Below are 24,143 nucleotides of genomic sequence, written 5' to 3'. Positions count from 1 at the left end.
CATCCTATTAGCCACGCACGGCTTTTCCGCAATAGAAGTGTTACTGCGAGCCAGGCAGATGGTTCGCTTCTACTGTACTTCCTGTTTGTTTATTTATTTATTTATTAAATAAAGAGCGAAAATTAGAAAGCGAGGGCAATGTGATTACACTACGCTGATCACAGGATGAAGCATAGGATGCAGATCTCATTGACATGATGCAAACTAATAAATGCAATGGCTTTCTCCAATATTACCTCAAAATATTACAGTTTATTGTGTCATCTAAACACAACACGGCTATGAAGTCACGTGGTGTATTAATCTCTATGAAGCGTTAAGAACACTATTACTACAGTAGTTTACTATGAATGAAGTAACATGGGTGCCATTTTTGATGTAGGAAAGTTATATAGACCGTTTCATCGGACGCGTGCACGCCTGACCCCCAGTTAACTTCCGGTTTGTGTTTGGCTAGTGTCTAATAATATAACTATTTATAATTAATTTATGTTAATATTAGTTTGTATTATTATCTTATATAATAATTGTATTAAATAAACGATTTGTTGAATTTTGTTGTTCGTTCATTTTAGTCAATAAACAATTTGTTGAATTGGTCCTGTAGTTCGGTCACATTTAAACAAACCGTATGGTACATTGACATCTAGCGGTTGAGCTTGGTATCTGAGTCTAAATTCAAAATATTGGAGAGACGAGTTTAGCCAAGTAACAGTTCTTCTTGGTTTCTTTTGATTGTTATCAGAAATAATCTATAAGCACTCTGGGTTAGTTCCACAAGATGGCGCCGGTGAGCTTTTGTTACGCCAGAATCCGCAGACTAATTTCCGGTAGTATAACACTATCGAGTTGTTTTGGCTAAACGAAGTGCTCAGCAATGTAAAGAGGATCTCTCATATCGCTTATTACTTGCTTCGTTTTTATCTAAAAAAAACACCCATATTTGCTGGCCAAAAATCCTCCTTTTCCAATACAGTGTTATACGACCGGAAATTACTCTGCCGACTCTGGCGTCCTAAAAGCTCACTGGCGCCATCTTGTGCAACTAGCTAATTGTTTGTGAATGTGTACCGGAAGTTCAGTTGGGGTCACAAAAGTGCGCAATAACATTTGTTTATGTTGTTAAGATGAAACCGTCTATAAGTGAAAGTGAAAGTGAAAGTGACCTATTTGTCAGGTATGGTGACCCATACCCGAAATGTGACCTCTGCATTTAACCCATCTAGAGAGTAGTGAACACACGCACAGCAAGTGGTGAACACACGTACATCCGGAGCAGTGGGCAGCTATCACTGCAGCGCCCGGGGAGCAAGTAGGGTTTAAGGTGCCTTGCTCAAGGGCACCTCAGTCGTTACCCGCCAGCCCTGAGGATCGAACCTCCTGGTCACGAGTTCGACTCTCTAATCACGACTGCCCCAGAGTTGACTGTTGGCAGATCATATCTAGTGTACTTACAATGTCAGCGACCGCCACTCAAAGTATGTCAAAAAGAGATTAAGAGGCTAATCCAGGCAGAAATGTCCATTCACCGGGTAGTTTTCATTAAATCAAAGCTGATTTTGACTATTTGCTCCAACCAAGCATCTGTCTATGTTTTGCTAATGGACACTGAAAAGATGTTACCTCTTTAAACTTAAACTGGCATATGTACATTGTAAACAGATCATTGACCTAAGCATTAACTTGCCTATAACAGAAATCACAGGCCTCAGTTCCCACATAAACACTGTGGGATAATCAGAAATGTGCATGTTTATTCCTCCCGTGTATCAAAATTGAGTGACAAGTTGGGTGATATGTGATTCTTCAGGCCATGATTACACTATTTCACTTTACGTTCTGCCAGCCTAAAGAATAATGATTTACCATAGTTAATGTATTAATGAATATTCCATTACAAAGACAATGCTCTATAAGCATCTTGGAGTATTTTATGATGTCTATTTGTGTCTAGTTTTGTTGTATAGTTTGTCTATTTTTGTGCTTTTCTGTTCTGTTTGTTTTCTTTGTAGCTCCTTTCTAGTCTGTATAATGTAAGTAGATAGGCTATATCACACACATGCTTACAATGGCTGACAGGATTGTCATTGGTTATCGGTCATCGGTTGCTCTATGTCACTCATACCATTTTGCCTCAAACTCATTTGCAAGTCAACACAACCAGGATGAATGAATGCAAGTCACCTGCTCTCGGTCCAGCATTTCTCGTGTACGTTCATAAATGAAGCATTGTGCTAATGGCATAGAATTTTAGGTATGCTAAACGCTACGTTTAATAATTTGAATGATTATTTGAGGTGTGTTCCACTAGTATATACAGTATATTGACTGAAAGAAAAACTTTTATGACTAGTGCATTTTTGTATACTTGGGGCAATCTAATAAAATATATATACAGTATATATATATAAGATTCAGTTAGGATATTCTCTATCCAGTGCATAATCAACCCTTGTCATACCCCAAAGTGATTTTTTATTCAAACCAAGTGATACAACCTAAACATCCAATTTTATTAGTCGCAGTATTCAAATGGGCTTACCAACACAACACTGAGGTCTATGGGTCACTGAGCGTAATTATTCATGACTAAAAGCCGGAGTTTGATTGATGTCTATACCTTCTAGTTTTCTCAGTCGTAGCATCTTAGGAGGCAGATTTTGGCCTTTCGTTAGTAAAACTAAGGAAATGTGGGAAGGAGAAAATCAGAGAAGGAGAAAGAGAACACAGTGTCAGCAAATGTAGCAGAAATTTAGCAATAGCTCTGGGTTTAAATGGACTTTTTGCCTGCCTTGATCTAAAAGCAGTCTTTGCATTCAGAATCATCATCTTAACCACTACAGAAAAAAGCTTACAAAAGCTGGTTTCAGTAATATATGTCATCTCTTAACAAATTATGCCCATGGCCTGAGGGAGACCATCCAATCCTGAGGACAGATAGACGCTCGCCTGTGCTGGCTGCGGCCTGAAAGGAGGTCGAGTTGAGGGGATGAAATTCAAGTGCTCCATAAAATTAGAGGGGTGCAGAAATGCATACCTTGGTTTTAAATATCCAGGGGTGTTATTGTACACAGAAACCGAAGCATTTGGAAGAAATGGAGAATATTTATTTGTTTATTACAATAATGATTCATATTTTTTTACTACAGATGTAAATAGCCAAATACAATGGCGGAACATACTGTAAATCTAAACAGAAAGTTCAAAATAAAGTTTTTAAATAATTTTTGCTTAATAATACATTTATTTACACTTTTTATGTATTTTATTTTTTGATTTTATATATATAATAACAATGTATTAGTGGTCTCAGACTTTTGAAGCTGACTGCACATATTTATAGCATTTACTGTAAATATTTAAAAAATAGATTGACAAACTTACATTGCATTTAAACATGCTTATTAGGCCTTACAGATGGTTGTTATATGTACACTCTTATCGATGAACCTCTAAAACTTGCCCCCAAATTTAGTCGTCTGGAGCTCTATGACATTTCATCACTTCCCTCACATACTTCACACTGTCTGCATGAGAACAAGACAATGATTGTTATTATGCAACTGTCAGGAATATATGTACATGTGTCCAAATCTGAGGTTCGGCAGAATGCACCACTTTGTCCCCCAATGCTAAGCTATTTTTGAACTAGTAGCCAGACTATCCCGAAGCATCTGGCCTCTTGCATTTTAAATATTTTGAGATCATGCTTAATGATTAAAACAGTCCTCGACTTTGTCCAGTAAGGGTGTAAAGATGCTATTCAGATCTCAATCCATCATGATCACAAGAAGAAAGAGAGATCAGTACTATATAGGGTACTGTATAGTGTTTCTGTGCAAAGCAAGTAAGGATTTTTTTAGATGGCCTATTTTGCCTCACGCCTCTTTTGATTTTACTTTTTACTCATTTCTACTGGCTGTTTTGCCAAAAGCACCGGGTTGCATTAATCCTCTGTGGTTTAGAGCATTTATTTTGTGCATTTGATGCTGGTTTGCGTAATAGCAATAGCCTTGAAACGAAGGAAAAAACAACTAATGCATAAGCTGCACAGGCCCAATCTGTCCGTACTGTGAAGAGATAAAAACAGCGTGTCGGGGGTTATGAAGGGATTTGAGAAGCAGGTCATCTCTTGATTTCCATCCATAAGCTTGTGTTGCAGCATGATGCGTGCTTCATTAAAGCCGTCCGACCGAACCCATCATCAAACTTTATTTATTTGTTTATTTTTTATTTGTTAGTAACTTTTTAGTGTTAATAGTTATAAAAACAATAAGAAACTACTACTTTTTTTAAATTAAATGGATTAAACAGTGATAGATCAGATCAAAAATATATTCTTCAAAATATCTTCTTTTGTGTTCTGCGGAAGAAAGAAAGCCATACAGGTTTGAAATGACAAGAGGGTGAGTAAATGATGACAGAATTTTCATTTTGAGGGTAAAGTACTCCTTTAAATAGAGAGCAATTGGAAAATTTCTTCTCAGAAGTCGCTTTTTTTCTCAGATTTTTATAAAGAAAATAGATTTTTTTTCTGAGAAATAATCGTACTGAAATTCAGAAAAGCACTCAATGCCACAACAAAGCATGCAAAAGCTATAGATATCAATATGATCAATATGAAGGATTAGTTTCTGTGTGGTACTCACACAGAGCGATGTTGTTTATAGCTCTGCCGTGTTTACAAATCGTCCCATAAATGGCTTACTCATTGGCTGACTCTGCATATAAGATTGCATAGGAGATATTATTGTAATGCATATTAAACCAGCTGCAGTACTCATGCATGTTGTTTGCTGAGTGAGAAAGTTGTGCTTTGTCCCCATTTCTAAGAGCAGGATTTAGATTTGGGGGTCAACATGCTTGTTTAGTGCTTTACAGGCAGTGGAATCCTCCAGCGTACACACACACACACAAATGCACAAACACATATGCCTACAAGCACACTTACACATACATACAGTTCCCTCTGTCTCCCTCCCTATACACAGATAAAGGCAGGTCACATCAATACACAAGTTAATGCATCCTCGTTTCAGTGACCCAAACATGAGCATTCAGTGAAACACTCATTCAAATAAATGCCTAGCTACACACCCACACACACATATGCAGTATATGAGGAAAAATTGTAAAAAAATTCACTATATTTACATTTATTATTATATTATATGTCTTAGCGTAAATTTCAAAGCAACTTTTTACTTTTAAGAAAGATCTTTTGTTAATGTGGTGGACAACATCTGTGCTCAGATCTGGTGTGGACTTGAGGTCAACTGACCTCATACCTCCACTGAAAATGACCATGAGACCAGCTGGTTAAAAGACACAAATGGCTTTGAAGTTATTTCTAAGTCTCGAATTACTTGTTAGAAGATGCTATTTGGTATGGTGTTTAATACAATGTAATTCATACATTTTACACATTGTCCAAAATAACTTTTGATTTGATGTAATAGAATACTGTAATGTTAACTTTTATACTGTGTGTTTGCATGTGTGTAGGACAGCCCACGCCAGAACTAAGAGTGAATCAGCAGACCAAGCCTCACTTGCAGCCTGTCAAGATTCGGACTTAGCCAGAGCCGTGGCCCGAGAATTATCTCCCAGCTTCTATCAACCAGGTACAGTACAACAAATACCCAAACACACTCAAAATAAGACTGAAATATCAAAGACCTAGATGAAAGTCTCCAGATTACACCAGAATTTAAAGGGATAGTTCACCCTAAAATGAAAATTCTGTCACCATTTACTCACTCTTGAGTTGTTCCAAACCTGTATAAATTTCTTTGTTCTGATGAACACAAAGAAATATATTTGAGAAAATGTTAGCAATTTTCAGTTCTGGGACATTATTGACTACCATAGTAGAAAAAAAATATTATAAATATTTTGCTCTGTTGAACACAAAATTGGATATTTTGAAGAATTTGGGAAAGCAAATAGCCTAACTACCATTTACATTTTTCCTACTATGGTAGTCAAGGTATCGAAACACATTGGTAGCAATTATCAAATTGAAATGCAATTTGCAAAATGGCAATGCAGTATGTAAAATGACAATGCATTTATGTCTTTAAATATACATTTAAAATAACATATGTGCAACATTAGGTGCAAAATGAAAATTCAATAACATAATTGACATTTGTCCGTTCCTACACTACTTTTAATATGTATTTTGAAATGCATATTTTAACGCTCTTTAAGTTGCAAAATTAAAATGCATTCCCTGGATTGAGTATATGTGTTTAAGATAGCCAAGCAAAACTGTTGCAAAATGATCATTCAAATGTTATTTTCCCTAAATGCATTAACATTCACGGGTTGAACATTTTGGATTGCATTTTCATTACACAGCGCGCCGAGTGTTACAAAATTCAATGTGGACTTGAGAATGCATTTCGAGCTGGCCACGCCCCCTCCCCGATACAGCGTCATTGCGTGAAGGCGGAGCCTTTCTATTCCATGTATTCCGCGGAATGTAAATAAGTAGGCGTGGTTAACTAGGCGCTCTGCAAGTTGGGAGTTATGATGAAAAAACATGTGAATTAATGCACCCATAACAAAGTAACAAATCAAATACTCTTTTGACCTTCTTTCAGTCTGTAGTTTTGTGATTCGCTCCTGTCCGGCGCTTTCTCTCTCACCCGCAGTGCTAGTGCAGGGGTGCATGGATCTGCGCATGCATATTAAAAAAGCTCATTCTCACGTATTTCAGAAGTCAGATTGTTTTGTAAAGCTGTTAATAGTTTTAATAAAGTTCAACTTTAGGCGAGCCGAGCGAAACTTGCGTTGAAATGCGCGATGATGTGATGCGCCGCAAACCCCCGTTTTGGGAAACGCTTGTGGAGTACCAGATACTCGCAGTGCAAAAACAAGCGCGAGAATAAACAAACCTAAAGACAGAAACACTTAGCACGCTAAAAATTTGCATCTGCCGGGCGTACACGGTGCGAATTCTGATGGTCGGAAGACCGTATGTCCACGCACACATCACGAGTGAGTAAAAACTGAGAAGTGTACGGAGGCAGTGATACATGACACGATTGTACGACCTGCCGATTTCCCAAGCAATCGCACGAAGTTCCGCGCCAAAAACATGGAGTCAGAAGTAGGGATGTAACGATTCACCGTGAGCCGGTTGAAAATCGGTTATAATGAGTGACGATTCAATTCGGTTGAGGCTTGAACTGAATCGCAATACATTCTTTGAACAGCAGGGGCCGCTATTTTCACTGCAAACCTAAACGTGGATGCTGATATTTCTTAAATGCAAAAAAATCCAAGAAAAGCACAGACAGTATTAGTTTGTTTATATTAAAGAGACTTTTTCTATTATTAATTTGTTATAAAATTGCAGTTTACTTTTGTTATTTGAAATAAAACATTATTTTATTATGCAAAGAAACGTAAAGCATTTAAGAAATAATGCAAGGGAAGTTGTTCATTTCTAATTTGTTTCAACTCATTTTTTAAAAATAAATCGTGAGTAAATCGTGAATAAATCGCATCGTGAGATCAGAATCGTGAATCGCATCGCATCGTGAGCTGAGTGAATCGTTACATCCCTAGTCAGAAGAAGAGATTGCTTTCTTTGTGGCAGCAATGGCTTGCGAAAGAATCAAAAAGAAAAAAAAGGGCATGGCAAAGAATATGGTTGAAGAGCAGAGAACAGCATGGACTTTCTGTTCTTCAAAAACAACTTGAGGAAATAACGTATCTGTTCGTGCATGTTTTGATGTGGTCACGGAAGATATCATATCAATCATAGCGTGTCACGCAAGTTTGTGCAAATAGTAACTCCTGATTGGTCGATTTCAGATAGATCAACAAATCAGCTCGTTCAACAGCATACATGTCACGGTTTCAATCCGATAGCTTCCGATACGAGCCGGGACCATACGAACATCAACGATTTCCTCGCGATTGGAAAAAAATCACCTGCGAGCTCATATGACAGCAAAATAGAAAGTAACGAGCGATGAAGACCTACAGTACAGACCCCATGAACACCAGTTTATAACACCAGTCATATAATGTACTCTCATTGTTTCTGCATATATTCATACTTCATTGTTATACTTGTTGTCTATCTTCCTACTGTATACATATGAAGAGCTTTGTGATCTAAATATTTGTCTGCATAATATATTTCAAACAAGCGTGAAATATAAATGATATGTCCTCTTTAAGCAATACATCATTTAAATATCATTGTGTTCCTTTTGCTCTAGCAGTGCCACCCGTCATATAATCATCGCCAGTTCCTCAATGGTTTATCTACAGTTTCTTTGAAACTATTTCAGACAGGAGCCCAAAAATGTTTGAGTGCCATATCAAAGAGAGAATGTGCTCTGGAAAAGAAATGTTAGGCTTGTCAAGTGTGTTGTGCACACAGCACATCGGCTATCAGTAAGTGCATTCAGATAAGAAGTGGGCATGTCAAGTTACAGCTCTATTGTACAGGTCACCTCTTATGGAAAGGGTCCCAGAAACACTTCTCAGTTTTCAGAAGCAAGCCCCACCCAAACCGGCACAAAACTCCTGCCAACAGAACAGAGGGAAGTCAGGGGAGAAAGGTCAAACTCACAAGGGTCTGGTACATAACCTTCTGCTGATCTATAACTGGATTTCACATTCTGGAAAAGAGAGAGAGAGACATGATTAGACAGGATGTGACTGCAAATTAATCAGATTTCACAGGTAACTGACAGGGAGATATTATCGTATGTTTCAGAGGATTTTCAGCATCTTTTCATGTGTATACTGTATATATTGCTCAGATCTGCCCCTGTGTTATGATGGGATCCTTTTTGTTGTACCATTTATTTTATTCTCTTAGTGACATGATCTACCACCCCATCATTAAACTGTAATCTATTGTTTGTGAAATTTAATACCAGATTGTGTTTAAGCACACTACATAATTCTAGTTTGTTCACTAGGGAATCAAAACTGGTTTTGTAAGAATTTGTAACGTAAGACCTTGTCCATTGATGGCTTGCATTATATGAAGCACCCTTAGCCATAAAGATGCACAAAATATATAAGGTAAAAGTGGACCTCAGAAAATCCCAAAATATAGTTTGTTTGTGGATTTAATTTTGTTAATAAATTTTCCAGGCATTTATCATTCTATATGTGACCCTGTCTATGAAATCCAGGCTAATAATTTAATCATGAGATTTCAAAGTTTGATTTCAACCATTAATTTCACTGATTTCAGTCTTTGACATGACCTTGCTCAGTCAATATTAAAGATATCAAGGTTATATGTTCTTTACATTATGTATGACGATTTTATGCAGAAAACCGTAAATCACAAAAATGGTTTTCACAGGCAGGGTCATTATAAAAATACGTTCTGTTTGTTTTGAAGGCAGCATTACTGGAAGTTCAGTTTAATCCAGTGAAGGATATCATTTGTTAATGAGCCTGTAATATGTGAAACTAGTTTTCATGCCCAACACACTTGTTGAGAACAGAACAGCCATGTGTTTATTTAGGCTGATAAGCTTTCAACAGATGCCCCGCCTACTATAACTGCAGATCAGCCATGGTTGCATTCTGTTAGCATTCCTGTTTGTAAATGTATTTATGCGTGTTTTGTTTTAATGTTTCTATCATGGTCAAATTTGTGGGCAAAATGGTTTACTGAAGTAACTGTTTGTTAATTAAAGGAAGAGTAGGTGGTTTTCAGGCTAACAATATAACAAGCTAGGATTGAGCATGAGATCCCACCTTCCCTTCAGAGTGCTCTCTAAAGCCACGCCTCCTCCAAAACACTTATAGCCAGTTTCACAGACACGGCTTAGCTTCAGCCAGGACTAAGCCTTAGTTGAATTAAGATATTTATGTGGGTTTTATAAAAATGCCTTAGAAAAATACATTACTGGTGTGCATCTTGAGACAAAACAATGGCACTGATATATTGTAAGATATTTCTGGGCATGTTATATTGAGTTAAGACAGGTCAAACATTAATTTTAGTCTGTGACTAACCTTAAGCCTTGTCTCTGTGAAACAGGGCCTTAAAGTCCCCGTGAACCGGAAGTTGCTTTCGTTTTTACTTCCTTATTTTGATGCATTTCCAAGTGAAACAGAATTTCTAATGAGAGAAATAGTGGGCGTGGCTTTCGTCTTTCTCTGTGATTCGATTGAATGTATAAAAACAGCCGTTGCATTTTTTAAATGGAAATGGCAGCAGACTGATAGTTGAAGGGGAGGAAGGATGTGCATTTTCAGATTTTAACTAAAGATTATGAGGGCACACGAATTTTAAAAAGAAAATGACCCACATTGATAAACTATTTATCATAAAATGTTTCTGAAAAGAATCACCTATCTTGCCTATTGATGTGATATTTAATGTAAGCAGTTGTACTTTAGTGATATAATGTTTTCCTAGTGTAAGCAAACCCACTCCAATCTAATGTGTCATTTAAAAATGATGTGTCATGATCAGCCCTATCCCCAGCTTTGCCTGGTTCTCCCGCCAGCTCTCAAACATGAACTCGTAATTGACACTTCTGGCTTGTAGCAGATTAGAGCAGAGGTTAAGTATTGTAACACATCAGGAAAACGCTCTGCGCTGTCCCCGCGCTTGTCTTCGGCCCCATCTGAAATGAGCCACCCATTGAGGTTTATAGTGTGATGTTAATTTCGCTATATTTGGAGCGAGCGTGTCCTTTACCGGGAGCTAACGGAGGGATAGTTGGAATGGTCAGGAGCGACTATGACCGCAGCTGTCCATTCCTTCAGTTAGATGCTTGAACCCTGACTGCACCTCCTCAACCCACGTCACTCTAAATCACTCCATCACCACACACCTTCTCAATGCAAGGTGCACAGAGGCCAGGTGCTACCCTGACCCCAAGACCCCCAACCCTTCACAATCTCACTCTCTCTCTCCCTCTCTCTCTTTCTGTCATATGACATGTCAGTGCAAACTGGATGGCTTGGGTTCTGGAATTGATGAAGTTTGATAGGAAGTTGGTTTGTAAGCTTCTTCTTGAAAAGTCTTGTAGGTGTTACGTAGCGGAATTGTGCCAGATGGTTGGAGGCGAAGCACTGAACGACTTCAGACGAATGAAATCAAATCAAATGAAAAGTAATTTCGGATGTGGAGCTATTTTTAATAAAAGATTACAAAAACATTTTTTTTCTTTTGGAATCACCAGAGCCATTGAGAGAGAGAGTTGCGTCATCTCCGGTGACTCCAATGGAACAGTTTTTTCACAGCAATGGCGGTTCATGGAGCCTCTCAATAGTTCCCGGAAGTTACTAGTAACGCATGGAGCTGCAGCAAAACAGACCATTTGTGATGGACTTTTAACCCATTTAAAGGTCCAGTGTGTAATTTTTTGGAAGATCTGTTGACAGAAATGCAATATAATATACATAACTATGTCTTCATAGGTGTATAAAGAGCTTACACAATGAAGCGTTATGTTTTTATTACCTTAGAATGAGCTATTTCTATCTACGTAAACCGTGGGTCCCCTTGCATATAATTCTCCATGTTCTGTCAGCCGTCGTAGTGCTTCGAACGGGAGGGGTGGAGTGAGCGGTTGGTTGCAATTCGCAACCTTGCCGCTAGATTTCACTGACTGGACCTTTAAAGATGTAAGTCAATTAATGAATAAAAAAATGAAAGAAATAAAGCATTTAAAGAGAAAACATAACTTCCTGGAACTATCTGAAGGTTCCATGAATCACGTGACTTGTGTAAATTTTGAACTTCCGTTGTCGCGACTCTCTCTCAACGGCTCTGGGAATAACGTGCATTTAGCAGGAACATATATTTTAAAAGTACATTTTATGTCGATTATATGGTAAAGGTAAACTATTTAGGTATATTTTAAAGGTATATTATTCCATCAGATGCCTGTCATTATGAAATATATTGTGTCATGTCTCTTAAATACACACGAGACGCCACTGCTATGGCTTTATGAAGTGCCTAGTAAAGATCAATCAAGAGTTATGTAACCATTATTATGGTTATAGGGCGTATTATTATTCTTCACTAATTGAACAATTATTAAAATCCTATGGGTGATAGCATACATTTAATCTATATGTCCAGATTGGTTTGTTTACACTGCTTCTTGGATCTCTTAATTCTGTTACAAGTGCAAACAATGGTACAGCTTTATTAGCAACTGGCCTTATGTCAGGGGTAATTGAGTTGTGCGGGTGAAAAGATTTCATAATCCTCCTCATGTCATAAGAGAGGCCTCTGGATCTTTGTCAAATGCCTTGTGCCCGTGAGGTTCTATTGCTACCACTTTTTTTTGGAGTTAAATTTCACATGACAACATGGCAGTTCTCATTATACATTTTGAAGCCTCATCATGTCTTCTTTTAAGGTAACGAGTAGGGCTGAGGATCTTGTTATTTAATTAGTAGTCGTGTAGGTTTTCATAATAATAATAACAATTTCTTTTATCAGTATTTTCTTCTTTTTTTTTTAAAGAAAAATATTGTCAAAACAACCTTTTAAGACATTTCAGAATAAAAATATAAATTTTAATAAGAAAAATTATTTGCCAATGGGGGAAAATACATTTGTTTATTTGTTAAACAAGTCATATTGGCTCTCACAATTTTGTGCAAGTAAACTGATCACATTTTTGAGATACTTATATATTTCATGTATTTATACCACAAAGTGATTTTTGCAGTCTATCACTCATTAGTGCATTACACAACCTCAAGAGACGACAGCTTTCTGTTGCCTTGACTATCAAATGAATACCTCTCATTATTGACGCTTGCTCTAATTTAAGTTTGGCGAGGGTGCAACGTTCCAAAGGATTTTAGCAGACAGTCCAGATAGACATTCTGGTTATATAATTCCATAACCATTGCTTGAGTTTGGTCTATTGCCGTCTTTTTCTACTGTTGTTGTAGTTTTGCTTGAGTTACTAATGTTTTTCAATGAAAAGATTGTTTTGCTTTCCAGTAAAAAATAGTTCAAGTAGCTATAAAAAAGATAAATTCACTTAAAGCAAATTTACATTGGAATCTTGGGTTGTTTTCCTACCCCGCTGACAAATGGTGACATATACTTAAAGAAAAAAGTAAACAGAAAGTCTTTTGCATTTCACACAATGTTGCTTTCTTAAAGGTCCAGTGTATGAATTTTAGTGGCATCTAGTGGTGAGGTTGCGAACTGCAGCCAACGGCTCACTCCACACCTCCCTGTTGAAGCACTACGGAGGCTGACACAGGACTATGAAACGTTTAGGGCTACTATAGAAACAGGTGGACTCGCGGTGTATGTACTATGTAGATAGAAATAGCTCATTCTAAGGTAATAAAAACATAACGCTTCATTATGTAAAGTTTTTATACACTTCTGAAGACATAGTCATGTATATTATATTGCACTTCCCCCCCCCCAAATTGTCTTGTTTTAAAGATGTTTTAATTCATTTTCAGAAAATATGTGTTGTTAATTTTATAGTAATTAGTGATACATATTAAGAAGATGTAGTTATTTAACATCATTTTATGTATTGTTTTGTTTCTGTTGATGTCTTACTCTTGTAGCAGTCTTTCACTTTCAGAGTAATTCTTGAGGATTAAAGAGCAAGATAAAAGCAATCTTAGAGCATTATGTGCAACACAGCTCCATGATTAACAGTTCTTGGTGTTGGTTAGATAATAATACTCCACACCAGGGTTTGTAACATGACACGTTTTATCATCAAAGTAAATTCATAGATGTTTATAGATACATATTTGTTATGCTAAAAATGATGAAATTTAAGAACTTCAGTTTGCTAAACCAGTGTTTTTTTTATAAATGCTTAAATGACAGACTTGTCTGCTGGGCTGTAAATTAATCTTTGAGTGACCTTACCATGCTCCCGTCAGATCACTAAGCCATACAGACAATGCTGGGATTTTGTAACAGAAGTTTTGTTCAGACAGTACGAAAAATTTTAGAAGCTTCATGAAGCTCTTATCACGTTATGGCGAGACCTAATTTCCAGAAGATACTTTAAGCCCCTCAACATTAAGAATGTCCTCTGTCGTTTTGAAGTTGGTCAGCATGCATACCGCAAATGTCAAATGAATGATGAAACCAGCGGTTAAATTGTTTCTAAGTAAGCTGTATTATGCTAAGTCATGTTTGGGTCATTCGCAGATTCACAAGTTTACTGATCTGAAAGTTTGACCATCACCTGTCAAGAATATGTTTTACTTCCTTATTTCTCTTTATCTGAGAAATTTGTCTGAGATTTTTGAATGCCTCATAGAATAATCCGATATGTATGTAAAATATGTAGTTATGTTATTTTATTGATAGCACATCACCTGACAAATATTTTTACCAATTAGAGTTGAATTGAGGCCTTCTCCTCGTGACTTTGTGACATTATAGATCAGTTTCTAGACCTGTGCCTTTGAATTTCCCTAACTTTACTCAACATCTTTCTATACAGGTCTCGACTACATCAAGCAAAAGTTCAGTGAGCCGGAGGAGGAGATTAAGGAGGAACCACCAAAGGTAGAAAAAGAGGAGAACAAACCTTCCGGCAGCCCTTTCTATCGGCGCGGCACGACTCCCACTCACTCTCCCGCCCGAAGCCAAACCCCATCGCCTCCTCAAAAGAGCCAAGCAGCCAACTCCAGCATCACACGGAAGATAAGCAAAGACAACAGTGGCGTAACCCGAAAGATAAGCAAAGACAGTAGCAGTGTAGCTCGCAAGATAAGCAAAGAAGAGAGAGCTTCAATTGTGGCAGAGATCACCAAAGTAACCGTCGCTCCTCCTGTACCAGCCATCAAACTGCAGGACGTCCCCCCACCAAAGCCCCCCAAAGCACCTGAGCCCAAAATTGCCAACACAGGTAATGGGCAGCTACACACTGCTTATCATAGTTACTATGTAAAACCGGTGGTACAGATCCCTCCGCCGGAGGAACCAGAGGATGAGGAGCCGGAGATGACACAATCTAGCCTGGCCAGGATGCCACCGCCACCTAAACTGGTCAGGATACCCACTCTCAAGATCAGGAAACAAGAATCTATTAAACCAAAGAGCTTAGCAGAAGCGAAGAAAGCCAGCATGGATATTGCCAATGAAGGATTAGAGGAGGAAACCGTAAGTTCTTGTGCTTAATATATAAACATACACATACAGTACACTTACTATTTCCTCACACTTTTTTTCCTGCACAGGGTCCTAACTCGGTCTTGGTTGCCATGGTGATGCTTTTGAATATTGGATTGGCAATCATTTTTGTCCATTTCCTGACATGAAAGAGTATTATCTCAGGTACGTTTTATTTTTATCTTTGCATCCAGGCAGATTAAACATGGAACAGAGAGTTAAAAATATGTTTTGTAACTGTATATCCAGGCTGTTTACAAAATGTTCATGTTTTCTCAATTAAATAAAAGAATATGAATTTAATATTTAAAGATGTTAAGTGTATTAATGTTATACTGCAAGTGGCAATTTACATTTAAATAATTTACAATTTGTGGCAATTATTTAATGAAGGAAGCACATAAAATTGATATGACAATTTGGATGACAGTTAAGCGTAATTATCAAAGCCATTAAACAGGCAATTAATCACCATAATCACAATTAGTTATTAAACAATTAATCTCAAACAACTAGATAAGTTGAGATATTTCTTAATAATTAGTTATTTTTAAAACAAAAATAAATATTACTTGTAAAATCAAACTCTAGATCTAGAATATTTTATTGGGTAGAAGTTGTGAGTGGTGGGGTCGGGAGTCTCAAAAAGTTTGAGAACCACAGTTCTATGACATAGTGAAGCACTTTTTTAGTCCCCAACTAGAGTGTCTGATTCTGTGCCATTTCCACCCCTGTTTATATGGCAAAATTTAACCCTGTATTACATTACTTTAGTGATGCTGGCTGGCAACCCACACAGTTGTGTCAATGACCTTTATGAAATCCATGTGGCACCAAGGAATCTCCAGAAGGGCAGAGGGAGCTGTAGGAGTTCGAAACACACGGCATCATCCTTGAAAATGACCTTGTCAAGTGTCATGTGGCTCTGAAAAAGCTTAAAAAAGGGTAAAATATATTGAAGGAAAACACTGTTAAAAAAAGAAAAAAGGAAAAACTTTGTAACGTGAATCATATCTGCTGATGGAAAGCCTTAATATCTGAAGCCACTCCACAGGTCTCTGGTTCTTGGCAGAGACTTTACTGGAAATGTTTGATGATGCACTTTTGCATGATGGGCAAGAACAGCTGCCTTACTCATTTACCGTCTGACGTGTAAGTGGGAAATGCACTCGCAGTGCCAGCGGAATGCGTCCAGGGGACTTTGTTGCAGTGGGAGGGCACAAGTTCCTGATCTTGCTGCTCTTGGCTAGAGGAAACCAAACGCATACACCAGCATCTCCCATCTGACTCACAACCCTTGCCCGATCTAGCCGATTCTAGCATCCGCTACGTTCTTGATGGAAGTCGATGCTCACCGTACTGTAATGGTCATGTTTGTTTTGTATACTTTTTTCTTTCCTTTTATGTTTGTGAACAGCAATCAAAATCCTGTTTGCGTTATATACCAAGCAAAATCAAAATATACTTTTCACGAGTCCCACTTTTCTTTGAGTTTTTGGTATCACGGTAGTGTTAAAAAATTTAGATGAGGAAAAAGATTATATTTATTTATAATGTGCAATATGATTTATTTTGTACAATTACAAAATTGTAATATTTCACCAATCAGGGGCTTTGTAGTTTTGTCCAATTTATTCTGGCATTCAATAGATGAAAAAAAGAAATGAAATGTCAGAATGATTGTCATATTCCAACCTGATCTCACAGGACAATGTAACTATTTCCCAAGATGGCAATTTTGTTTGAATTCCTACTATTTGAAAAACAATTGATTATTTAAAAAAAAATGTAAAAATGAAGCCCCAAACCTAACATGACTGGGGCGAAAGCAAATCAAACTAAATGTACCAATGAGATTCATAGGAATTAGCGACTTCGTAAATAGTTACAAATTGCCATGAAATTGTGTTGGATATGCGATTTCCCACAATGCAGAGCGCTTTCCCACCCTGATCATGGCAAAACTGAAAAAGTCTTATGAAGTGTGTTATTTATTGAATTCTGGGAATTGACTACTTGTCGTGTTTATGTAATATGCCATTGTGCATGCCATGTTGTGGAAGAGTTATTGTGCTTCAAATGTCATATATGACATGTGACAGCAGGTGAGAATTTTGATGTGTAACCGAAGAAAAAAAATCAAGGCTAAGGGCTTGCTTGCATGTTTGTGACCGTGAATACTTTGGATATCAAAAGACTGAATGAATTCAGGTAGTGCCCCAGTCGGGGTGGTGCTTGAGGAAGTAGGATGTTGCCTTTAAAAGTCTTTAACAGTGCTTCTGTTTACCTCAAAAGAAATCAGAAAAAAGAAAAAGCCTCATTAGAGATGATGTCTTCGTCTTAAATCTGTTATATGCAAATTCTGACTGATCATTGGGAATTGGTTTTAAATGTGCCACTATATTGTAAGTGTTTTTGTCCTAATGAAATTACTTATATTTGTTTATATTTATGTGAATTTTCCCTCTTTAATTAAAGAAGATTTATTTATTATATATAGAATTATAGATATTGTTTCCAGTGTTTGGTGAGTTTACAAGGGCTTTGGAAAACTCAGTTTCTCACCCTCAATTGCTTTTAGTTGTGGTTTGCATGGGGTCTGGGGTGAAATGCATTAATGCCTGTTATTATAAAATTAAATTTGTGCAGGGGAATTTAAGAAAATATTTTATTTAAATTTTAGTTTAGATTTTTTGGGCATTCGTCAAAAAATACTTTGCAGCGCAATGGGCCCTTTTTTATATTTTCTGAAAGCTAACAGTGCAGGACAAGGAATTATTTTTCTAAAACAAATGTTGCAGAATCAAGAAAGCATTTATATATTAAAGGTTTATTGTATTTGTAAGCATTTTTGCAGAACACAGCCTTTACACTATTGAATTCTATTATATTTTTCTATGGAAATGCACAAGTGTATTTTGTCAACAGCAGTTTGAATCCTTTATATCAAGCATTGTTTCTCACACATCAAAAGTAAGACACGTGTCATTTGAAATGTGGAGGATCAACAGGATGCAGGAATTCTTTTTTTAACCCTTCCATGCAAAAAAAGTTTGGACATTTGAGCCCACAGAGCCCCACATATTTCTGTCATTTGAAATATTATGGTATTTATCTGTACAATAAAATGTTGACTTGTCTGTTCTTTACATGGTTTTGTGTGTTTATTTTTTAAACATTATGCTACAAAAATATTTCTCTTAACCAAGTACAGTGCTAAAGATCTGGTTATCTAAAATGGATTCTGAATCAGCATATCAAAGCGTCCATGATGTTTCACCTTTTTTTTGCTGTATTAGCACATAAACTGCTCTGCATGTAACTGTGTCTCTATCAAAGAAGTTTCAATTTCATCATAATGAACTTTTCTGGTTATGTTTATGTTTTGCTGTGTATTCCTCAATGCATGTAACCAATCACTGCAATAGTACATTACATTGAACAATGATTAACAGAATGTGTAATTTGACTTTTGGAAAGTGCAGACACTATCAAAATTATTTGTGAAAACTTACCGACACACTGTTTATTGCTTCCCTCTAAAACAGCACCCTGTATCACCATGCATTCATTTACTTATATGCATTTATTATACACATTTATTAGGTAGAATATTTTACTATAGTACAGTGCATGTTGCTATGAATAACCCGGCCATTTAAAATACTTTCAGCGTTTCAGTTTTGCATGGCTAAAAGTAGGCAGGCATGGCGTGACCATCAAGCCGTGCTAAAGACTCAGTTTCACATGTGTAATCTTAAACGTCTTCAGAGGCCAAAGCTCAACCACTTTCTAAAAACCGAATGTACCGTCTTGCTGAGATTAAATTAAGGTTAGTAAGCAGCGAATGGATACGACCGGCTGTGTGTTTTCTTAAAACAGAGTTGATAAGACATCAGTATGGGCATCTTTCCCTTTTTAACTTTGTAACATCAGCACCATTAGAACACTTTGAAAATCTTATTTCATGGTTTTAATAACACACGTCTATGCACGCATATGTTGTCATGTTTTATATAATACAGTGGATTATATGTAGCAGTTTGCTCTTGTTCCCTACTTGTAAGCACTAGAACTGGTCTTAGTCCATTGTACTTGGCAAATGTACTGGAAGTTTAAACAAACTTAGTTTCTGCTTTCTTGATACAAACAACTGTCAGAATGTAAAATAATTATCTACATTGTATCTACTGTTACATGTTATAAGTTTATCTTCTCCATAGTTTACAAAATCATAAAAGACCAAAGGAATTCTGGTTTATGCATTCCAGACTGCGATATTATCATACTTTGTAATGGCAAGGCTTGTTCTGTTACAGTGGCTGCCAATGGTTTCACTTCAGGCCCAAATTTTACATTAGACATCAAGTAGTAAGACAGCACAGAACCTAAACTATTTGTCATACAAAAGTCAACACAAATGTATTTTGTTTTGTTAATATAAAAAGCACATTTTAGTAAATATTACAATAAAAGGCTAAATAGGCCCTTTACAGTTCTGTAAATTCTTAAGACAAAATATTGTTTTAAAGACTTTTATGAATGTATGAAAGGTGATGTACTGTAATGAATACATATTCGCTTGTTAAAAAGTGGATGAGACATATTTTTTAGGAAAATAACTAATGGCCTAACCTTTGGTTTAATATTGATGCATAATAATAACTAAATTTAAGACCTGGGTCACTGTTTCCAATAAGAATGCGTAGATTAAATGAAAAATGACAGAACTGTTACAGGATCTCAGATTTGGCTTTAGGCTATAGAGGATTGTTATGATTAATGAAATATGACAAGTTGCTCTCCTTTTGACGGATATAACAAAATGAAAGTCTACAATTCTCATCATGATATCCTTAAACATACACCATGTAATGGTAAGCAACTGACCTCAATTCTGCTTTTGACTTGCTGCTGGATGTTTTTCTTCTTGTAATATTTTGATCAGTTTATGTATTAGCAAACAACTGAACTTAAACACACATTATACTAACTTCACTGTAAAAAAAATTGCATAAAAAAAATGATAAAGTACTGGCAGAAAATTACCAGTACATTTTCCTTTATTTTACGGACATTTCCGTTAATGCTAAAATGTAATTTAATGCAGTGCAAAATAAAACAACTGTAAAAATTAATACGGAAAATTCCTTCATATTAATACAGTATATTGTGTCCTATTTTTACGGATTTTTTTAGAGTGTTGATTTATTATGCTTGGTAACATCATCAAATGCATGAGCTATTTCTGTGACAGTAACAAAACTATTGCACAATGGGTGACTTCTCAATGCCATGAGCACTTTTTAACCCCTGTGTTCTGTTTGGGATCTGTGAACAGAACCATGACAGATTAAATGGAAATCTTTGACCTGGAAAATAGAAAGTTTTGTTCATTTCTAATTCTCTCTAAAGCCTCTTTATTACACTGCTATATTTATTATATTATGGTTTAATCCAAATACACAGTGCAGAGGAATGTTTAGCAGGGTTCATTAGTCACTGGTGTTTGATTTGTGTGTGTATGTGTTTGAAGAGGGGCTGTAGTCACAGACACTGCCAAAGCCAAACCAAAATAGTGCAACACAGCTGCTGTGAGTCAAATGTGAGAACTTTCAAAGCAACAACGCCAAGTGGCTTCATTTGATCACCTGTGTAAGTGTTATAAAGATGACAGGAAGGTCACTGATTGTTTGAAGACCGAAAGAGGGAGAGAGAGAGAGGGGGGACAATGGCTGAGGAGGGTTTTTGAGACTGAAAATATAAAAATGTAATTTAGATGCATGTGTTAGCTAACATCTTACAGCTAACAGTTTTTTTTAGAAAAAATTGCAAGGCATCCAGTTGTTTAGATGTGAAAGGTTCACCCCCCTCTCTCTCACCCTGTTCCAATAAACGGCACTTTAGTTGTAGCCTGTCTCTATTTCAAACTCTGCACAATGGCTTTATTGCAATACACATAAAAACAGATCAGCAGGAAGCTGGTGTGAGCAATTATCTAGAAAAATATTTTCCTAAAAATTATATTTGTAAATATATGTTTGTAAAGTCCTTGCATTGGGCAATCTAGAGATACTTGCACTTTAAAATCAGTTCTGAGCTCTCAAGCCTCATATTTCACCTCTCCTAATATTTCCCTCATAAAAGTCTTGCCTGTGCTCTCAGGCTAAAGTCTCTGAATGAAATATATACCTCTTGCATCCCTCTACCACACTAGCTCTTATTTATTGGAGCTTTGCTGATGAGCTGGTCACATTATTGACCTTCCCTTTAGTGTGGACTACGGATTGTGTTCTCTTCTTCAATGCTGTTAAATTTTTATAGGAAAATTACTAATTATAGTACTTTACAGGTCAGATGGTTTTACACACTTATCTGAAATTGTTTCGTATTATCGTAACATTTTGATTAAAGGCTTGTGCTTAAATGATTTTTCAAGTGTAATTTAATTTGTAGACAAATATAATTTGTGTGCAAAATTAATATATTTACTAAACTAAAATGAATGTATTGTTTTATTGAGAGGTTTCTGTGTCTCAACTATTTATTTGTAAGTGTGATATATTTTTCTGATTGCTCACTTTTATCATTGCATGTCTTAAGCCATTTTTGATGAATAAGAATTAGTTGGAAATTTTCTGATTTTGTTTAATATGCATTACCCAACGGCTTTGTAGTATTTCAATGAACTGTCCATAATTTTCAACGAAACACTGTGCCCACTACCGGCATCTGAGGAACAGATTATAAGTGTGATAACAGCGTCCTCTACTGACCACACATTTTATTTTACAACAATAAACAAATTCATTTAGGTCACAGAAGTTTTAAATAAGAAAATAATATAAATAAACGTGTCAATGAAATGTGCAATATGTAGTATCATATAATTCAACAAATACAATGATAAATGATAACTACTACAAGCACTACAAGTCTGCATAAAAGGTTCTGTCAAAAATAAATGACTAAGACTTTTTATGGCCATTTTTAACAGGTTTTAATGGATAACATTTTAATCCTCGGTTTCTGTACATGTATCTGTACATAGTCTAAAAAGAATTACAATTATACATGATATATGTTGTCTGTCATTTTCCTTATATTTAAATTCCTTAAGAATTTAAATTATATACTTTTTATGATTTTCTCATAAAATATGAGCACTAAGAAGTTTTGTATAGTGGTCAGGTCGATATCTTTGTAGGTAGACATCCATTTTCCCCTGTACTTTCTTCTCACAGCTTAAACCTGCAGAGAAAGACAAAAGCAGCACATGTGATAAAATGATTATTTCTTTAATCATTTGTCGTCCAATCAATCTTTTATTTTTTAGAAACATAATATATACACATGACAGTCTCCACACACACACCAGCTCACCTAGTTCTGCAGCAATCTTTGTAATTCTTTGCACAGCTGCATTAATTTCACCTCCTTCAGGCACCAGTACCTCAATCTCCCCTACACAATAGTCAAAATCAGCCTTATCCAGATCCACCCGCACCGTACCTTCTTCTCTCTCCATTATGTAGGAACAACGCTCTGTCTTGAACTCAGCAAAACAGACCAGATTCAGGTCAGTTAGCCACTTTTTGTCACCTGCCGGGCAGCTGTCTGTGTCCTCGTTTTCTCTAACTTTGTCAATTTGTTCCCTTTGTGAGGAATTTGATTCACTCCCTTCTGCAGTGTGCTCTTTTATTATCCTACTGACCTCTGACTGAACCAGAGGGAAACTGGTTATCTCTATGTATCGTGTGCACAAGGTCTCCGTTTCATTCACTGGTTTACTCCCTAAAACCGCAGGGCATTTCATCTCCCACAATCCCTCTCGACATCTCAGCCAGAAATCTTGTAGCGTCAAGATGAAATCAGGAGAGTCAAAATACTTATCTTGAAACTGTCGTTGACCAATGCATTTAGCTGGGTAGAGACATAGAAAGATGAATAATGTTATAATGTCAACAAACAAACAAAAATAAAACAAATGCAGTTGACACAATTGTAGACTATTTCCCATGTATTCACGTGTAAGGAGCTAAAAGTTTTGAACACACCTCCAATATCCTTTAGTCTCCCCATAACTTCTGCATCGCATACAAATTTCCTCTCCACCTCTACAGTCATTTTGCCTTATTTAATAACAAAACCAGAACAAGTGAGTTGAACGCCCTCCTTTTAACCAACTAAGTTACTTCACACTCTATTGGACAACTTGGTTAATGGATAAACAACCTACTGCAAAGTTCTACATCAATATAACAGCGGAATACGCCTGGCTGTGACTAAATCAATCGAACCACATAGCTAGACAGCATTTTTTGCGCTTTCAAACGCATCCTTGATAAACAAATGTGCTGTTTAGACAGGTACCTCATAAAGGTTTTATTACACGCCTGTATCAAATATCGTCTGAACCTTGACAAACAGGTTCATAATACGTTGTTAAATTCAGTGGAAATTACTTTAACATCACGGCTGCGGTTAAAATCCAGTCAGGATAGAAATAGAGACATACCCAAAAAGACAATAAAAAAAACTAAACTTAATGATAAATAAAAGAAGAACAGAAGGTGCACACATGAGGGTCCTGCGGGTCCGTTTCATTCAGGCATATTTACGGACACCCTGAGTTCTGCGCGTCATCAGGCGCACTGCATACGCAACAAAGTAATTTAAGCATTTATTTATTTATTAGTTCGGCTAAACATGTAGGCTGCCTCACGATTTATATAACCACTATGCAGTTTTGTAATTACCATATCTAAGTCGGTATGCTATTATGTATATTTGCATACGTGGATACTGACACAATACAAAATTTACATGAGAGCAGACTTTTAACTTTAATCTAATATCTTTGACCTGTTTTATTTGCAATAATGCAATAAGCAACAAAATGTAATATACGAGCACAACGAATAAAGACATTTTCGTCATTTATATAATTATATAAACAATATCATGTCTTTTTCTGATTGTTTAAATGTGTGGGCTCTTATAGGCGAAA

At 36.5% G+C, this 24,143-nt stretch overlaps 2 protein-coding genes across 7 annotated transcripts in view; one reads left to right on the top strand and one right to left on the bottom strand.

Moving 5' to 3' along the window:
* The window catches only part of jph1a (junctophilin 1a), a 31,476-nt gene extending 13,204 nt beyond the window's left edge, over nt 1-18,272 (top strand). Inside the window, exons 3-6 of the mRNA XM_057323191.1 lie at nt 5,506-5,624; nt 14,463-15,124; nt 15,202-15,298; nt 15,908-18,272. Of these exons, the coding sequence (XP_057179174.1) occupies nt 5,506-5,624; nt 14,463-15,124; nt 15,202-15,282 (862 nt within the window). The 3' untranslated portion in view covers nt 15,283-15,298; nt 15,908-18,272. The remainder of the gene's footprint in view (nt 1-5,505; nt 5,625-14,462; nt 15,125-15,201; nt 15,299-15,907) is intronic.
* A 3,849-nt stretch (nt 18,273-22,121) lies between these two features.
* Nucleotides 22,122-23,746, bottom strand: thtpa (thiamine triphosphatase). 6 transcript variants are annotated; one of them, XM_057322837.1, is made up of 4 exons: nt 23,652-23,746; nt 23,191-23,265; nt 22,517-23,056; nt 22,122-22,384 (listed from the first exon to the last, which is right to left on the bottom strand). In XM_057322837.1, exons 2-4 carry the CDS (start codon nt 23,258-23,260, stop codon nt 22,284-22,286), a joined length of 711 nt encoding a protein of 236 aa, XP_057178820.1. In that variant the 5' UTR covers nt 23,261-23,265; nt 23,652-23,746; the 3' UTR covers nt 22,122-22,283. The 6 variants fall into 6 exon arrangements, with proteins under 6 accessions (XP_057178820.1, XP_057178818.1, XP_057178819.1 ...); XM_057322835.1 differs by having other exon boundaries at nt 23,373-23,734; XM_057322836.1 differs by having other exon boundaries at nt 23,507-23,734.
* Between the last annotated feature and the right edge of the window lie 397 nt (nt 23,747-24,143).

This window comes from Triplophysa rosa, linkage group LG23 (genome assembly GCF_024868665.1).
Source record: "Triplophysa rosa linkage group LG23, Trosa_1v2, whole genome shotgun sequence".
In the NCBI taxonomy this organism is placed as follows: Eukaryota; Metazoa; Chordata; class Actinopteri; order Cypriniformes; family Nemacheilidae; genus Triplophysa; species Triplophysa rosa.
This window is presented reverse-complemented; position numbering and strand designations above follow the sequence as displayed.

Excerpts from the sequence above, each read along its gene's own strand:
- thtpa (XM_057322833.1), bottom strand. The coding sequence starts at position 23,153 with ATGGGAAATAGTCTACAATTGTGTCAACTGCATTTGTTTTATTTTTGT. Across the intron at positions 22,385-22,516 it reads AAAGATTGCTGCAGAACTAG|GTTTAAGCTGTGAGAAGAAA; the intron begins GTGAGCTGGTGT and ends CTTTCTCTGCAG.